We start from the raw sequence: 16593 nt of genomic DNA on the forward strand, positions 1-16593 counted from the left end.
ATAAGTCTTACTCTATTAGCCATAATCCATATACGTAAATATTATTGCAAGTTCTTTAGAGTGACAAAAGACGCACACGGATCAGTGTCAGAATAATCAACGTAAATGAAGATTCACGCGGCGCACGTGACTTTCCCTGGGAAAGAAACAGAAAGTCCGTGAAATTGCATCGGTTGAGTGTCGCGCGCGCATACGAGCCGATGCGCCGTAAATTTCCGACACAACGTGTCGCGGACTCCGCCGCGCCGGCTTGAAAGCCGATCCAGTTTGCAACGAGCGACCGCGCTGGTGTTGTCCGCGATACTAAAATCCTCGCCCCCTCCCCCCCGACTTTGTACAATCTCATCACAAGCAGATTTGAATCAGCCTAAACTGTCCACGAGGAACATTTTCGTGTTACTTTCGAGTAACGATATTTTACATATATTGTATTACTTTCGTTATATGTACAATGTACGTCCTGAAATGTTCAACCGATTAAGTTCAGTTCTCGAGGAGACGACGAAGAAACTAAATAGTCGTTTTGTTAATCAATGAACAAAAGACAATTCTTGTATTCGACGATGTGACGATGAACAGTAACAGTGATTTAGGTCAGTGTAGTTCAAGGTGAAATTGATTGTGAGTCTAGCCAAGTGTGAGAACCAGTTTTCCCGAGTTTCCTCTCATACGTTACGTTGAAACTTGGTAGATAGGTCGATAGTTGGTGGCCTGTAATTCGACACGTAACATTCGCTACCACCACCGGAAACTTGACAAAACATAAATGACTTTGAACTTTGAGGTTGGATCTCCGTCAAACACTTCGCCTCGTAATTCTAACCTTACTATGATCTTCAAATTTTTTCGTATATCAATGTTACCCTTGTTTCAACGAGTAAAACGGTTTCTAAGCTTTCTAACGAAGAGTAATTTCAGCGTAATATTGAAATGATAAATCATATACGTATATTAATAGCTTAACTTTCATATAGCTTTTGAAATTTTCTTCAAATTCGAAGAATTTTTGGTTGAGTTGGATATGAGTCCAATAGACAGGGTTAAAATTATTTGGAACAGCTTGTTTCGTATCGTTGAATAGAGTGCAGAGGAAAGTTTACGATTTGCGAAAGAAGGAGCGAATAAATTGCCCCTTCGAGCTGATAAGACGTCGTACGTCGTCAGAGTGACAGCATGCAACGATGCGCTAGGTCAGTGTTGGTATTGAATTCGTGCAGGATCAAAGACCGTTGGGAATGTTTCCTTCTAGATAGAAACATTACCACGAACGCTGTTGCGGGCCTCGTTACCGATAGACAGCCACGCCACGACAATGACGAACACTTGTTGCTAAAGGCTAGAGACGTGTGTCGAACGAATACCTGCTCCCGTTCTTCTCTGACATTGTTTCCTATTGGAATTATTGCACTCGTGGGGGTAGCACACAGTCTGCTATTCCACTCGTGAAGTAATGAAACTTTCCTCGGATACTGTCATTCCCGAATGAATAGAGTGAATTAAGGTTTTCTTATTGATAGGGAATTTCGTTCGATATATGTACGTTCGATTATGTATGTAGATTTGACTAAATTTAAATTTTATGGTTACTCTTGTAGATATTGGATAATCATTAGTCACATACATACGTACATCCAAATTTTTTTTAATGAAAAATATTCCTAATCGAGAACTTCTGAATGAATTTAGATTTTTTATTGTGAACATGAAATCATGTTATAATTCAAAATTTTGTTAATGATCCTATAAATTCCTGATAAGGACGGTGATTTATAGTTAGATAACTTAATTTTCTTTCATATGTTTTTTGAAAATTATACATGTCAAAAATTTCCTTAATATTGTAATAGTTTGACATTTTATAAATTTGTTTCTTGCAGAAGTTTAATATTTAGAAGAACTTTAATACCTATGATATTGATGTAAATTTTGAGTGACGCTCTCTATACGTTTTATATTCACTTAACACGGTGACGTACATAATGGTTCTCTCTAGTCCTGATAATTAATCAGCGTACATTTATCTTTATGTGACTGACCATGTTTACTGTGATCGGTTTTGTAAATATTTTCATCAGGCAAATATGTTTGGATTATTGTTTGAAGATGCGAGCATTGTCAAACAATTTTCATATCTCTCTGGTAGATAACTGACGATTCTCGCAATAAATTCCCCTATTATAAGAATATCGGTCATCATCCAAAACGCTCGTTAGGATAATATACTGATGCTGCGAAAATTCACGTGACCAATGTTTACCACACAAACTATATTTTCATTTTCGTACAATTCTGTACGTTTATTTTCAAATTTAATCATCTTTCCGTTTTTGGATCTTTATGATAATACGTAATAATTTTTCGTGTTCATGTGTGCTAAGACCACGTTTCTTAACTTTGCCAATTTATCTGTGAAATCATAATCTTTTTTAAAACGAATATGATTCTTCGTATCGTTTATCCAAAACTAAATAATTTTTAATTATAAGCTGTGTTAATATTTTTAGTGGCGAATTCATTAAGATTAGAAAATAATCATTTCCTTTTCCCAAACACAGAATCAAGGGACCAAAAATCAAATAATTATTTGGCAAACCAGAAAAATAGGTTGACTTCAAATAAATAAAGTAAAAGTACTAAAAAAGGGAATAGCGAATTATGTATCGTAGAATCAGAACGATGTATGCGTGATCTAAAATGTCACGTTCATAGACATTGATTCTCGTGACATTTACTCTATTTTATACGGCTTTAAGTATTACTTACATTAACGAAATTTTTGCATAGCTGTGCCATTTAAATCCAGTCTTTTCACAAGTTGTATGTCCGTTCAACTATATTTGACAATGAAAGAAAACCAAACTACAACAATGTACGAACAAGCTTGACGATGGTTAACGTCGATAGTCTTTATTTATTAATTGCTTGAATTTGTTTAATTTTCTCGTAGCAAAATAAATGTATTTAAAATGCATTATATACATACATATATATATATATGTGTATGTATGTGGATATATCACGGAAATAATTTATAATAAATTTATTTGCTTATTTAATTTTAGAAACTTAGAAACATAAACATAAATTTTAGAAATAGAAATTTAGATATTTAAACGAATTCAATTATTACTAAAAAATGAATATTCGTAGCAAGTAGAGTTTGTTTTAATGGATAAGTATAGCGATATTTACGTTTAGAAATAAATGCTTCATAGTAAATTTAAAATCGTGTGAATAGACGGTCCACGCTATTTCTAATAATTTATAGCTATTTGATCGATTGGTGGTTAGTATGTTTCATGGTCGATCGTGGTTGAATACACGCCAGAAACAAGAGGTACCTTGTATTTTTAGAATCGTTTCATTTGCGCCTTTTCAAGCTCAAAGTCAACGAAGATCTAGCGTGATATAATAGTGTCAAATCAACAGTTGTGTAGAACAAATTCCTACTAATAAATAAAATTCAATATTCTCCCTTTCTTCCGAATTTAAAATATTTCGTCTTTTTTTCTTTGAGAGGTGTAATCATTAGTATGTTAATCATGAAATTAACTTAGAATTATTTTTACCTTTCAAAAAATTTTATTTCGAGATTTTAGATTATTAATAAGATTTTCTTACAATTTATTAAATTAGTTCATTTGAGAAAAATTATAAGATTTTGAAAAGTTCTGACATTTTGCTTTTTCCCGATATTTACTTTGCTTAAACACTCTTAATAAAGAGTTAAAAATTGAAGAGTTGAAAGAAAATTTGAACAAGTATTATAGTTCACCGATGATCAAGTGTTAATTCTGATAACGCCGAACTTTTTAAGCAAGTTTCATAAAAATCACAATGTAAATAAAATTCACAATGAATTTTAATACATTAACGAAATGGAAAAATTGATCATTTCCGCTAATAATAACAAATTTACCGTTAAATATTAATTTTAAAAAGAATAAAGAAGATACACTAAACTCCTGTGTTATATTTTGATATACTTTTTGATACTTGGTGGATAATTCATTCGCATATTTCTAAATATATATAAATGTAAACAAAATGAATTCTGGTTCTAGTAAAATTCAACATAAAAAAAGCTACACCGATCTAACATAACCATTGGATCCTATGAAATCAAACACAATCGAGAAGTTTGGTATTTATACTATCATAACATTACAGTACTCTTGGTATTACAACATGGTTCGAACTGTTCTACAAAGCCTTGGCATGTCTTCAGGAACTCTCTTTGTGGCGCTAATGACACAGAAAAAATAGACAGTATTTATATCGATCGATTTCCGAGCTGTTTCGTAGTACATACATATTTGCGAATTATTCGATAGAAACGCAATAACCATAAGAAGAATTTATTTAAAAACGATCATTCATTTTATTCATTTTATTATGCATTTCTAAAGAGATACGGGAAGTTACGCATACTATCATATACTGTAATTTCAAATTTTATTAACTTATCGTAACAAACGATTCATTTACCATAATTACTAGTCCTTAGATTGCAGATAGAAATAAATAAATTTTAATCAATCGGGCAGTTAAGACGGAGAAATGGCACAAGTGACAAAGTATTTAATTTAGCAAACCTGCATAGGTATAAATTCACGAATAAAGTTAATTTTCAATAAAAGTACGATAGAAAAATCTGTGTGCTTCGAAATATTAAATTGTACATTAACAATATATTGTTCAATTGTAGCAAAAAACAATAACCGCAAGAAAATTAAAACGAGATTTCTTTGTATACTTCACGTTTGAATAACTCTGAATATTTTTCTCAAATTTGATTTAATATGAAGTGTCAGAATATAAATCTCTCTCTTAATTAAATTAAATTGATATAAATTTGGTTGTTTACAAATGATACGTACTGCTTTTCATTTTTACGTAATTAGACCGCACACATGCATACTTATAAAAAAAACTGTTATATACTTGTAGAAAATTTAGAGATTCAAAACTGCAGGAAATGTACAATATATTCAGAAATACATATATAAAATATTCGAGTGTATTTATAATATTTAATTATATCTAATTATAATATTTAATTCAATATGTTTGGTTCCGTTTTAAAATTGTGCTAATAAAAATATGAATTTTTATAAACATCTACGATCCAGTTATAACAAATTTTTATATTCGTGATGAAACCTTCTAGATAAATATAAATTTCAGATATTTATATTTATATCTATCTCGTATCATTTTGAGGAAAGAATGCATCTGTACTTCATTTATATCGTACAACAACCTTGAATTATATGTATTTATTTCCTCTTCTAAGAAAAGAAAATCCTGACTTTTAATTTTCTTAATCACACGTTAGTCTGAATTTTGAATTCTCCCTCAAAGCGGAAGAACTGTTATATTCGTCGGTATTTTGAAAACTCACCGTGTTTCGCAGCAGAAATTCCATTGGTGAAATAAGCACGTTGATCGTGATCGTTGGCGCCTACCTCGTCCTATCGTGCGTTCGTTTATTGTGCTTGTTATATACGTGTATTTTGTTCGGCAATCTACTCTACGGTATCACTATTCTTGGCACGGATCGAATGAGTCTGTCTCGTCTGTCTCATCTGTATATGTATGTTGGTTAAAAAGAAGATAAAAGAAAGAGTTACGCCCATGGAAAGAAAAGAAGGCACCTAGTGATTGGTGATTCACGGAAAACACCGGTTTCTCTCATGATTATCGCTTGTCAGTCGTTGTCGGTATTTTTGTATGAATTCTTTTGAGTTTTTCTGCAGCGGCGTACACAAGTTTCCAGCTAGATATTATATATTTTTTACCTTATATTTCAAATATAATCGCGATATTTAGAAGAATATTAACTAATATTGTGTATAAGGGCATGGCAACGGAAAGAGAACGTTGAAAGAAATATGTAAACGCTGTTGTAATATAGTTATATAACACTAGTTGAAATTCTTTAAAATATGGCTTTTAACGTATAAAGTGACAAATCTGTTTGATCAGAAACTTTTGTCTGCTACTAGATGCTGGCTTGTACTCATCTGCGTGTTAACTATTTCATTCCTTGTTTTTAGCGTAAGCTTCTTAGATTTATAGTTCAACAAATTTTTTATGTTTTCTTGGATTTTATTTATGATGTATAGCATACTGGAAAAACACATTATTGCGTGTTTGGAATATATCTGCGTGCCGATAAATATTGGCATTGCGTAGAGTAGCGTTGCATGGATATTCATAATGGAAGACATAGACCAGATTCTACCTTTTCTCGACAGAAATAGAGATATTGTTAAAAACTTGGAATTAACTTAGGTGCTGGGAATTATTTATAGACATATTTTGTATATACTACAAGTACAGTATATATTATGTTTCTTAAAGGTTTTATTGGAAAATTTATTTAAAATTCTACCTAAGAACTACTTTTGTCTTTACAATACGTGTATATAGAATTTAAGTTATAGATATCATACGTGCTTCTATGCAAACATTATGGTGTTATAGTCGTTTTTTTCTATTTTCTTTTCATAAATAAGAGACATATATGTATTAGAACAACCAATGATTAATCAAAAGTATAACATATTAATATTACATAATATTTTCTTCTTCACTGCTAAATACCACTAAACGGAGACGTTTCTTTTCTGGTTTCATATAAATATCCTCATCTTTTGAGCTTTGTTAATTCGTGTATGATTTCATCATGATGATGTGTTAACTGTAAAAACATCATCGACTTTTTGTCAGGAAATTTTCGACTTGTTGCTTCTCTTTAGCGAAAAAGCTTTTGAGAGCAAAGGATTGATATTCCATGAATTAATAATAAATCGAAAATTTCAATATTTCAAACTTTCGTAAGCAAATCGCAGACAATGCACACGCTTCCTCGAGTGAAAAGCATCGAATGCACGTAAAAATTCTCATTACGTGCCCTTTTGTATTGGGATTTCCCCTGTTCTCTAACAATGTTACAGCAAAATTGTGTTGTAGGAATTCTCAAACTGTGTTACAGCGAACTGTGTTACTCCGACAACATATTAAAGAATTAGTGATATCACACTCGTATACCAGAAACTAGCCTATTGTTCAAATAACATTTTTATTATCACTCATTAGAAGCTGTTATAAATGAGAAAAATATATATGTATTATTCATGGGTAAGGAATTGAGCAGATACGGTCATTTTAATAAATAATTATAAATAGGCTTGAACGAAGTATCACATAGCCACTTTTAAGTAATATTTACTTCTAATATCTTTTAATTGAAATTGAAAGAACAATTGAAAGAACTCTAAGGAATAACGTATTGAAGTAAAATATGCTTACCATTATTTCTCTTCAAACAATTAGATAAAAACAATAATATGCTTAAAACAATGTAATGAAATCTTATTTGTATATTGGTAAGATTTAAAAGTTGCTTAATATTTCTCCGAATATAATATTGTGGGACAAGTCAATAATTGTATTATTTAGTTGCTCATTTTTGAAATGTTCCTTATATTTCTTACTTTTATCCATCTACAATTTTGCATATCTAATGTATCGTTACAGAATTTTTCCAAGAAACTTGTACTTATTTGCTACTCGTAACGTTATACATATACGCGAAACGATAACGTAGCATAAAACCTGAAGAATCAACGAGAAAATTAGAAGGTCTTCGCCGATTTTCACGAACTCTCGACGATGATACCGGCAGATACTTGACAAACTAATCTCTGTAAACTTGCTGCAATTTACTAGAACTGTGGAAGAAACGTGGTCGTCTAGAATCTAGAATCTAGAATTTAGAAGAATGTCTCGTACGGTTCCGTAAACGTTTTATTTTGCTCGTAGGAAAGGTATTACGCGATCTTCTGATACATTTCTATCGCAATGAATTCTCTCGAAGAGAAGTAAATGTGAACGATTGACTGTGAGAATTTTCGATTGAAAAATAAATTTCTATGTATGCCTATCTATGTAAACTATATATTTCAGCTAAATTAATAACAAATACACGATTTAAAAAAATTTTATATCTATTTAAGCTATTTGACGTTTTCATACTTTTAATTATGAAAGCTAGAGCAAGGTAGTTAGATTGGTACGTATGTAGTTACCTTTTTTAATTTTCTTTGAAATGTGAATGAAAAATAATCTACATTCTTTGGACTCTTTGTAGGGATTTTTAACTTGGACTTGACTAATTATTAGTTATTCAAAAGTTAATACATTCTGGAGCCGATAAATCATAGCATGATTCACTATAATTTATTTAGATTAAAAAATGAAACTTATTAGAGAAGTTTATTAGACAGAAGCTAATAAAGATATTATTTAAATCCAACTTGCTATAATCCAATTAATATTATTTATATCTAAGTTCCTAGAAAAAGTGGCTATATTTATTTCTTTTAATAAAATATCGCTCGAAGCCGTAAGAAAACATCTTCATTTTTATCGAAGTTTCTCATAAAAGGAGATTTTCCTGCTTCTTTCTCCTTCACCTTTTTGTAAGTTATAAATTCTATCTTCAATCAGTGAGCAAAAATATACATATTCTAGTGGAAAGCCTATAAATAGAAGGCTTGACAACGATACAACATGCATTCGAATACACCACATACATAGTATCCTATCAACGATATGACGAGTGACAATCTTTAATTAAATAAGAATAGCGATATGTAAATTATTAATCTTGCAGAACTAAATACCCAAATTTTATGAATCGTGCTAATTTCTACGATGCTTCACGATATCCATTATCTGTGTGCTAATATCTATAACATACACAGTATATATAACATGTAGTATCTATAATATATAACATTCTACGAAAACAAAAAAGAAAAAATGGAAAAGTTCTATATTAATAATTATAATAATGCACTAATCGATGCAGTTATTTACTTTTGATAAAACAGCATCAAAGCATATTTGTACCAAAAACTGAATAGTTTAGAGGATATTTTAATTTCAATATTAATTCAACATTTACTTTCTCAAAGTTAGTGTTCAAAAATAGTATTGTTTAACTGAAAAAATTTAGTTGAAAGTAATTAATGGTATGCTTTTCTTAAATGTTGAAGCCCTACTTATTTATTTGTAATCGAATTTTTTATAACATTAAAATTTTTGCAAAGTTAAGAGAAGCATGTACGATTCAATATGTTTTAATCAAACCTCCTCCTGTGAGCTAGAATTCCAAAGAGGATACGCTTTGTCGATTCACTTGGTATCGGGCACAGATCATGTCATAGAAGGAATCATTTTTCTTACTGTATTGTTGTGTTTAACTCATTCGTATTCAATGCTAGTAGACATGGGCGTTCAATGCCAATGTGGCATTAGTAATCTGTGATACTCTGATACTCGAATCAGTCGTCCATTCCTCGGAAGACATACTCGTACAGTGCACCGAAGAAAGTTGTGTCATCGAAATCTTCTTACGATATTTCCATTTGTTATCCGTGTTGCTATTTCGACGGTCCATGGCGGATTGTAGGCTTATTTTTCTAAATTTGTCAATAATTGTGAGATTATCGATTTAAAATACAGCAAAGAAACTTTTCTGCTGAATAAATTATTGAATAATCGGGAGATATCACACAAAACACAACAGGAAAACAAAACAGGAAAAAAGATGTTACAACGATATAATTTTTATCTCGTATAAACGAGAGACTTTAGCGTTTGATGAAATTCTTATAATATTTCTATAACTTTGTTCACAGAGCATCGAGTTCCCAATACTCTCATGTAGTACTTTATCGACCAAAAATTTTAAGCTACGTGCTAAACGAGAATGTTTTGTTTTTATGAATGAATATAAAATTTGCTATCATTTTAAATTATAATTCATTTAAATAATTCATTTAGGAAGCTGTTACTTCTTAAAACATGTTTACTATAGTTTCAGAATTATTGGTGATTTGTAGTACAAAAAAAATATTGATACAATTTTCTTTTGTCCTTTTTACAGGGAAAGAATATTTTTGTTTATTTAAAGGAAAGTTTATTTCTGCTGGTCATCATAGGATATTTTGAATAGGGTATTTTTTCACGACAAGATTTCTCAATTTAATACCGATTGATATATCATTCTCATATAAAAGTTTAAAAAATGATCGTTCACACGAAGATTTGTTGAAGATTCGTGTCTTCTTATATTTCCAAAGAATCAAATAACATTCGGTAAAGTGTACGAATATCTCTTTTTCTCCCAAATAAAGCCGAAAAATTGATTTGATTTTCCGTAAAAGCGAAGGATGTGTAATCAGCAGTTCCTGTGAGGAAGAAATTGATAAAATGTGTTTTATATGTTGTCTCTTGATCTCGATGTTCAATTATTTTCCGATAAGAAAGATCACAATGCGCTAGCATACATACGTATACATATCTATCTATAATATATTGTAGAAGATCTGTTCGAATACCGATCTCGAGAATTCTCGAGGATTCTTGAAAATATACACGCTCGAATAATCATGAAAGTTAACAGGCAAAGTTTGTAAATGTTTTCGTGAAATAAAATCTTTTCATAGAAGAAAATAATAAATATATATATTAAGAACTAAAGTATCTATATCTATCAAATACATTGAAAAACATACATTGAATGTATTGGTAGTTGGTAGTTTATGATGTCATGAAATTATCTCTTAAAAAACAATAAATGTTAAAAATAAATAGAAATAGAATAATATAAGCTTACCTTTTAAATGAAATAATCCGAATATAATCGTGCATGGATTGTGATCCTGTGAGAGTGAGAGTCGAGTAAAATCTTTGTGTAAAAATGGTGTTTCGTCGGCAAACCAGCGAACCGACCGGAACTGTCACCAAGAGTCCCAGCATAGCTCATAGTACCAGCTCGTCTGGCATTTTATCGAATTGGTACACGAAAATTACGACGAACGTAAAGAAGAGGCAACCGTTCAGTCCAAAATCTTTGTTGAAGAAGGCGTTGGTACTTATTGTTTCATTTTTTTAACTATATATCTTCCTATATATCTGAGGACATATCTTACAAACAATTTTGCTTCAAATAAAAGTGAAAGAGATATTTGTAATAAATAGACTGCGGATTTTTATGGAAATTTCTAACTTTATTTTAATTCAGGGAGTTCTAATCGAGAAATCGATATACTTTTTATTATTTTATTAAAAAAGCATCAAATTCAGAAATTTTTCTTTACTGCGTAAAAAGAAATAAGAATATATTTTTTCAATATAATCCACTTAACGTTTAAAATTTACTAAAATGATTAGTTAAGTTTGTCTTGTATTTTAGGATTCAGTTAGCTTTCGATAAAGTTATTTATATATATATACGGAAAAAAGGAAATACATATTTCGATTGTTTAAAAAATTGTTGACTCTGAAAAGACCCAAAGTCCATCCTAATCTGTTTGATAAATTTTGAACATTAAATGCCAAAAACATTCTATTTAAAAAATTTTTCATTGTTTAATAAAACAAAGCTGAAATGAAATAGTGAAAATTGGGAAAAAATCTCTTAGCTGCATTATTACACATTTTACGCTTTTAAATTTCCCGTAAGTGCACAGAGATTCGCAGTCTATTAGTAAAACTGTAAAACGTAGTTGGGATTTATTCCTTACGATTTTATATAAATTTATTATGTAGGGCACATTATAAAGTGTGTGGGTGTACTATTATAAAATGAAAGTATGGGTGTTCTATTTCAATATGAAATAGGTACTTAAATGAAGTTAATCTCTGGAAATTTTCAATGAAATAATATTTCTACTGAAAATCGGGATAATATTAATTTCTATCTCTTGAAAAGTGGTCGCTACAAAAAAGCAAAAGCAGCTCTGTATGCGTACACTTAATGCAGTCGTATATGTATTATATATAGATCTAATTTAGTCGCAGTATACGTATGTTGATGGAAGGAATTTCGATTCTAAAGTTACACCTACGTTTTGTGGCACGTGTAGTTTTCGTACTGTTCAAAATGACTAGAATTATCTATATAGATTATAAATGATTTATTAAAACATAAAATATTAAAAAACGACGTAAGAGCACCTCTTTTTATTTATTTCACAATTATCCATGTTGGTAATGTTTTAATAAAATCATTCTGGCTGCTATATAGAAATAAAAGAAACAGAAAAATATCCGATGAAAAATATTCTACTGTAATATTCTAAGATGAAATGAAAAATACAATTGACGATAAAAACGATAGATATTACAATATAACATTTATGACGAACCAATAATATTCATTTGTATTCTCAATTTTCAGCTGCCCGTTGTAGATCCTTTTCTGGAGAAAGTTTCGCTCTCTGATCTCGGTGAGTACCGTTCTATTAATTATTTATTTGTACATTTATACATTTTGCATTGTGCTTCGATTAGTTTCCTGGGAGTCGGGATTCAAGGTTCTACTGATTATTGATATTTTATATAAATAATGTAGTATATGGATTTTAAACGAATAAAATATTCTAAAAGCATTAAAATTAGAAATAGTAAAATAATGTGTCAGAATGATAGAAAAATATTGCGATAAGTTGTTCAAAAAATGATTAAAAGATTCCATTTTACTTATAGTTTATTAATAGGCTAGAGATTTTCATACATTTATACCAAGTGCAAATATACAAAAATGAATAAGGGTGAGCACACATAAATGTGTGCATTTATGTGTAATTTATCACTGCCTGTAATTTGCATAAATATCCATAGTCTACTTAGTAATAAATCGACCCGACTTGTTAGAAATACTATAGCATTATTTCTACATATGTATTATAATATTTATATACCTATACTATATATATATATAGGATTCAAAATATTTTGTTAATTAAAACACGAAATTATATTATTTTCTTCTGTTGTCTAAGCATCAAAATCCCCAGGAGACTTATTATAAGTAATTACTAGTTATTCGTATAGACACATGCAGATGATTAAACAATTTATATATGTACATTTTTACATAAAACGATGTCACAATGTTTAAAATTTACAATGAAATTATCATAATCATATATAATTGGAAATTAATAACAATGAATAATATATATATACATGAAAATTAGTTTGATAGTTTTTATTAAATGAAGTATATAATACATACACTGATTATATATACTCGAATGTAGGTATGTTATACATTGATTTAGCTTTTCACGTAGCTTCTTGTTTAACTGTTTGTTGAAAAATTTCATTGAATGTTTTCAATGAAAGGTCACAAACTCCTTGTGATGATATCCTAATGCTAATAAATTAAAAGTATTTTTGCTCTTTTTTTCGAATTTTTTTCTCTCTGTACGCATTAGTATTATTACAATCCATCTCGTTTTACTGGTCCCACAACCGAGCACGGTCAGGTGATACAATACTTTCGTGAGAGCTTTCGAAGGAAAAGAGGGGAAAGCTGGTAAATCGATGGAGCAGGTAACATATTTATAAATAAGCGGTAGTTCGTAAATAAGATGCGCAGGATGGATTTGAATGAATTATTAAATCTCGTAGAATTCTAATGGAATTTCTTTATTATCCGTACATTGAATAATAAATAAAATACGATATTTTTATATCATCTTAATTTTTAGTAATTTTAACAAGATATTGACGGTGTTTTTAATTTTTAGCAATATAAAATATAGAAATATTTTTAATAGCACGATTTGTAATTTATTACGTTTCTAAATATGCTTCGGTTTGGGTCATAATATTTACATGAGGTAAATTTTCCTACATTTAATATTTCACAATAAAATAAAATAAAATATAATTATTGCAATTGTAAGTGTTTATAAATATAGGACTTTATAACTAGATTTTTACGTGCAAGGATACGTAAAATATCTAAAGTATCGTAGAACACTTTTTATAATATTTAATAAGTAAGACAATTTTCTATCTAACTTACATCTTTCAAATTATATTTCGAGAAACACGAATTATACATAAATATTCGCGTTTTATTTATAATGCCTAAAAGTTAAGAAGAAACTTATTAAACGCAAAATGGGTAAAATATGCAATTCTACTGGTACTAAACAAAGGAAAGGTGTAAAAAGATTTGGTAGTATCCTGATAAAGGTGGATACTGTCACATTGATATTGATTCGCAGAAGTAGAATTTAGACTTGCAGACAGAATTAGAATTCATGGATTGGATAGAACTGGATTAAACGTATTAACAAGGATGTTCTATAATATCAGATAATTTATTCGAATTCATTTCTTTAATATATTTAGTGTTGAATTAAATTACATTACGTTAAATTAAATTAAATGAAATCAAATCAAACTGAGAACGAAGTACAAAATTATTAAAATAAAGGAAATTACACTTATTTAAGGAAATATACGTAGTAATCAATGTGACGTTGATTAAATGCATAAAACTTATCAATTTTCATTTGCATTCGCATCCAAAGTACCTACTCCGAGTTACTGTTCGTGCTTGCTTACTTTTCGTCCCCTCTCATGTTTGATTCTACGAAAAAGAAACATTCGTCGCAATTACCTTTTTTTCTTAAAAGGAAATTCAAAGTACACAATATCGCAAAGAGAAAGGAACGAGAACCGAGTTAAAAACTCACTAACTTGACGAGAATAAAAATTGTCCGACTAGGAACGAGTAAACATAGCAAACGAAATTCAACAGGACACTGTAATCATATATCTATATGTACAATTTTACATAGTTATATACTGGCTGTTTCATCCCGTGCAGTGCACAGAAATTTAGTTTGTTCAGGCTGGGTTTCCGAGTGGAAAATATAATATATTCTATAAACTCACAAAAGCTCTAAAATGCTTCAAAAATTGACCATACATTTTTTATTTACATACCTACCTTCTATTTTTTAATAAGTCGTACCATTTTTGTTAGAAATAAATTATACCAAATCCATATTTGCAAGGATTGAGGTCGACTTACCGTTAATTCGTTTTATCTTTTTAAATTGGGATTTAATGTTAATATTATACTAATTTTTTTTATCAAATTAATTTGGTTTTCTTGATAAAGAATGATAAATCGTGGATTTTGTTGCCTTTTTAAATTTTTAATTGTATAATTATACAAGTTTTTAATTAAAAAGTAATTCGGTTAATCGGTTAATTCGACTGACATGATAATGCATCATATCGCACATTTGCAATGAATGTTACACAACTCGAAAAAACACGATTTTCAAGTTATCACTATGAAAATGTTGCAGACACACTGCTCAAACCATTATGAAAATCTTGTTCATTTATCTTCATATTTTGGTCGGTAGAGAGCAATTACCTCGCTTTTTCTGATTCGGATGACGTTGTGCTGTTTTCTATAAATGCGTCTTATTGTGAATTGCGTCCTAACTAGAAAGGGGGATAATTTTCACCTCCAAAGGTAAAAACTAAAAATGAAGAAAAGATATGCTCGAACCTGTTTCATAAACATTATTTTTCTTCTTCATAGATTTGATTTAATCACGTACAAAAATAGTGTTTCGCTTCTTCTGGAAAATCTAGTTCTTCGAGTTGAATTACTCTCGTCGCAAATATGCGACTTGCATGTATTTTGGAAAGAAAGAAATATCGATATCGATCGAATATCATTCGATCATGTATAAAAATTACAAATACAGTCCTCAATTTCTTATTCCTTTTTGAAGTATTCCATTCAATTTTGTTAGATATTTCCGGAATTTTTATTATCTTAATCAAAACTGTTATTTCATTCATTATCTAATAAAATCGTAACCTTAAATATGTTAACCTATTAACCGGATCATTTTGCTAATTAACATTAAAGGAGAAGAAAGACTGGTTAATTTTGGTTAGAACAATTTTAGTCCTTATATTTAAGCTATGTAACTAGTTTTTAAGACCTATAAAGAAATTATATAGGAAAATTCGATTAATTAAATAGTTAACTCATCTTCTCTGGTCTTTTTCTTAAGAAGTTAATTATTATGCTTGAAAAAATATTTCTATATACGTATGAATTACAACACTTTCTACTCAAGAAATTCGATATTACTCCAAGCAACGAAAATTTTTTGTTCATCATGTTGAAACACCGTATGAGTACTTACAACCATCGTATACGTGCTAGTGTAATCGATAAATTACTCAGTAACGTACGGATTTAGGGGGTGATATTTGCGATACGAATATCCCAGGTCGAATCGATCAAAAACAACTTTAAATTAAACCAGGAAGCTTATCCTGTGTACTCGACGATCTATATTGGTTGCTCCTTGAAATTGTGATACTAAGTCCTTCGGTATTCCTCTTCTCCCCTCCATTTCACTGTCTGTCGTGGGTGGATGGAGCCGATCGATGAATTCCCGGGAGTCCAGCTCGCTCGCGTCTACGTTAAACAGAGACAGAAGATACGGAAATTCCAAGAGATGTGACGGATAGAAAGGGTTGATTCTTGAATACGCGAAACCGATAGTAGCATAGACAAATGAGAGAAAAGGGGACGTAGACACACAAATTTTCGAAGGAAAAAAGAAAATGAAAGAAAGAAGGTAAATAGCAGAGAGAAAAACAGGGACAGGGAAAGAATGCACCTATAGATAGATGCGATGAACGGAGCGTGATTTTCGAATGTGAAGTTTA

General features: G+C 30.1%; 1 protein-coding gene and 1 long non-coding RNA gene across 2 annotated transcripts in view; both read left to right on the plus strand.

Moving 5' to 3' along the window:
* LOC100643749 (serine-rich adhesin for platelets) overlaps positions 1-16593 on the plus strand; it is a 133438-nt gene that overhangs the window by 99238 nt on the left and 17607 nt on the right. The window contains exon 9 of the mRNA XM_003402229.4: positions 12260-12308. Within this exon, the coding sequence (XP_003402277.1) occupies positions 12260-12308 (49 nt within the window). The remainder of the gene's footprint in view (positions 1-12259; positions 12309-16593) is intronic.
* LOC125385226 lies at positions 600-10872 on the plus strand. Its single transcript, XR_007224267.1, has 2 exons — positions 600-784; positions 10801-10872. It is a non-coding gene; the product is annotated as an uncharacterized LOC125385226 (long non-coding RNA).

This window comes from Bombus terrestris, chromosome 6 (assembly GCF_910591885.1).
Source record: "Bombus terrestris chromosome 6, iyBomTerr1.2, whole genome shotgun sequence".
Lineage (NCBI taxonomy): Eukaryota > Metazoa > Arthropoda > Insecta > Hymenoptera > Apidae > Bombus > Bombus terrestris.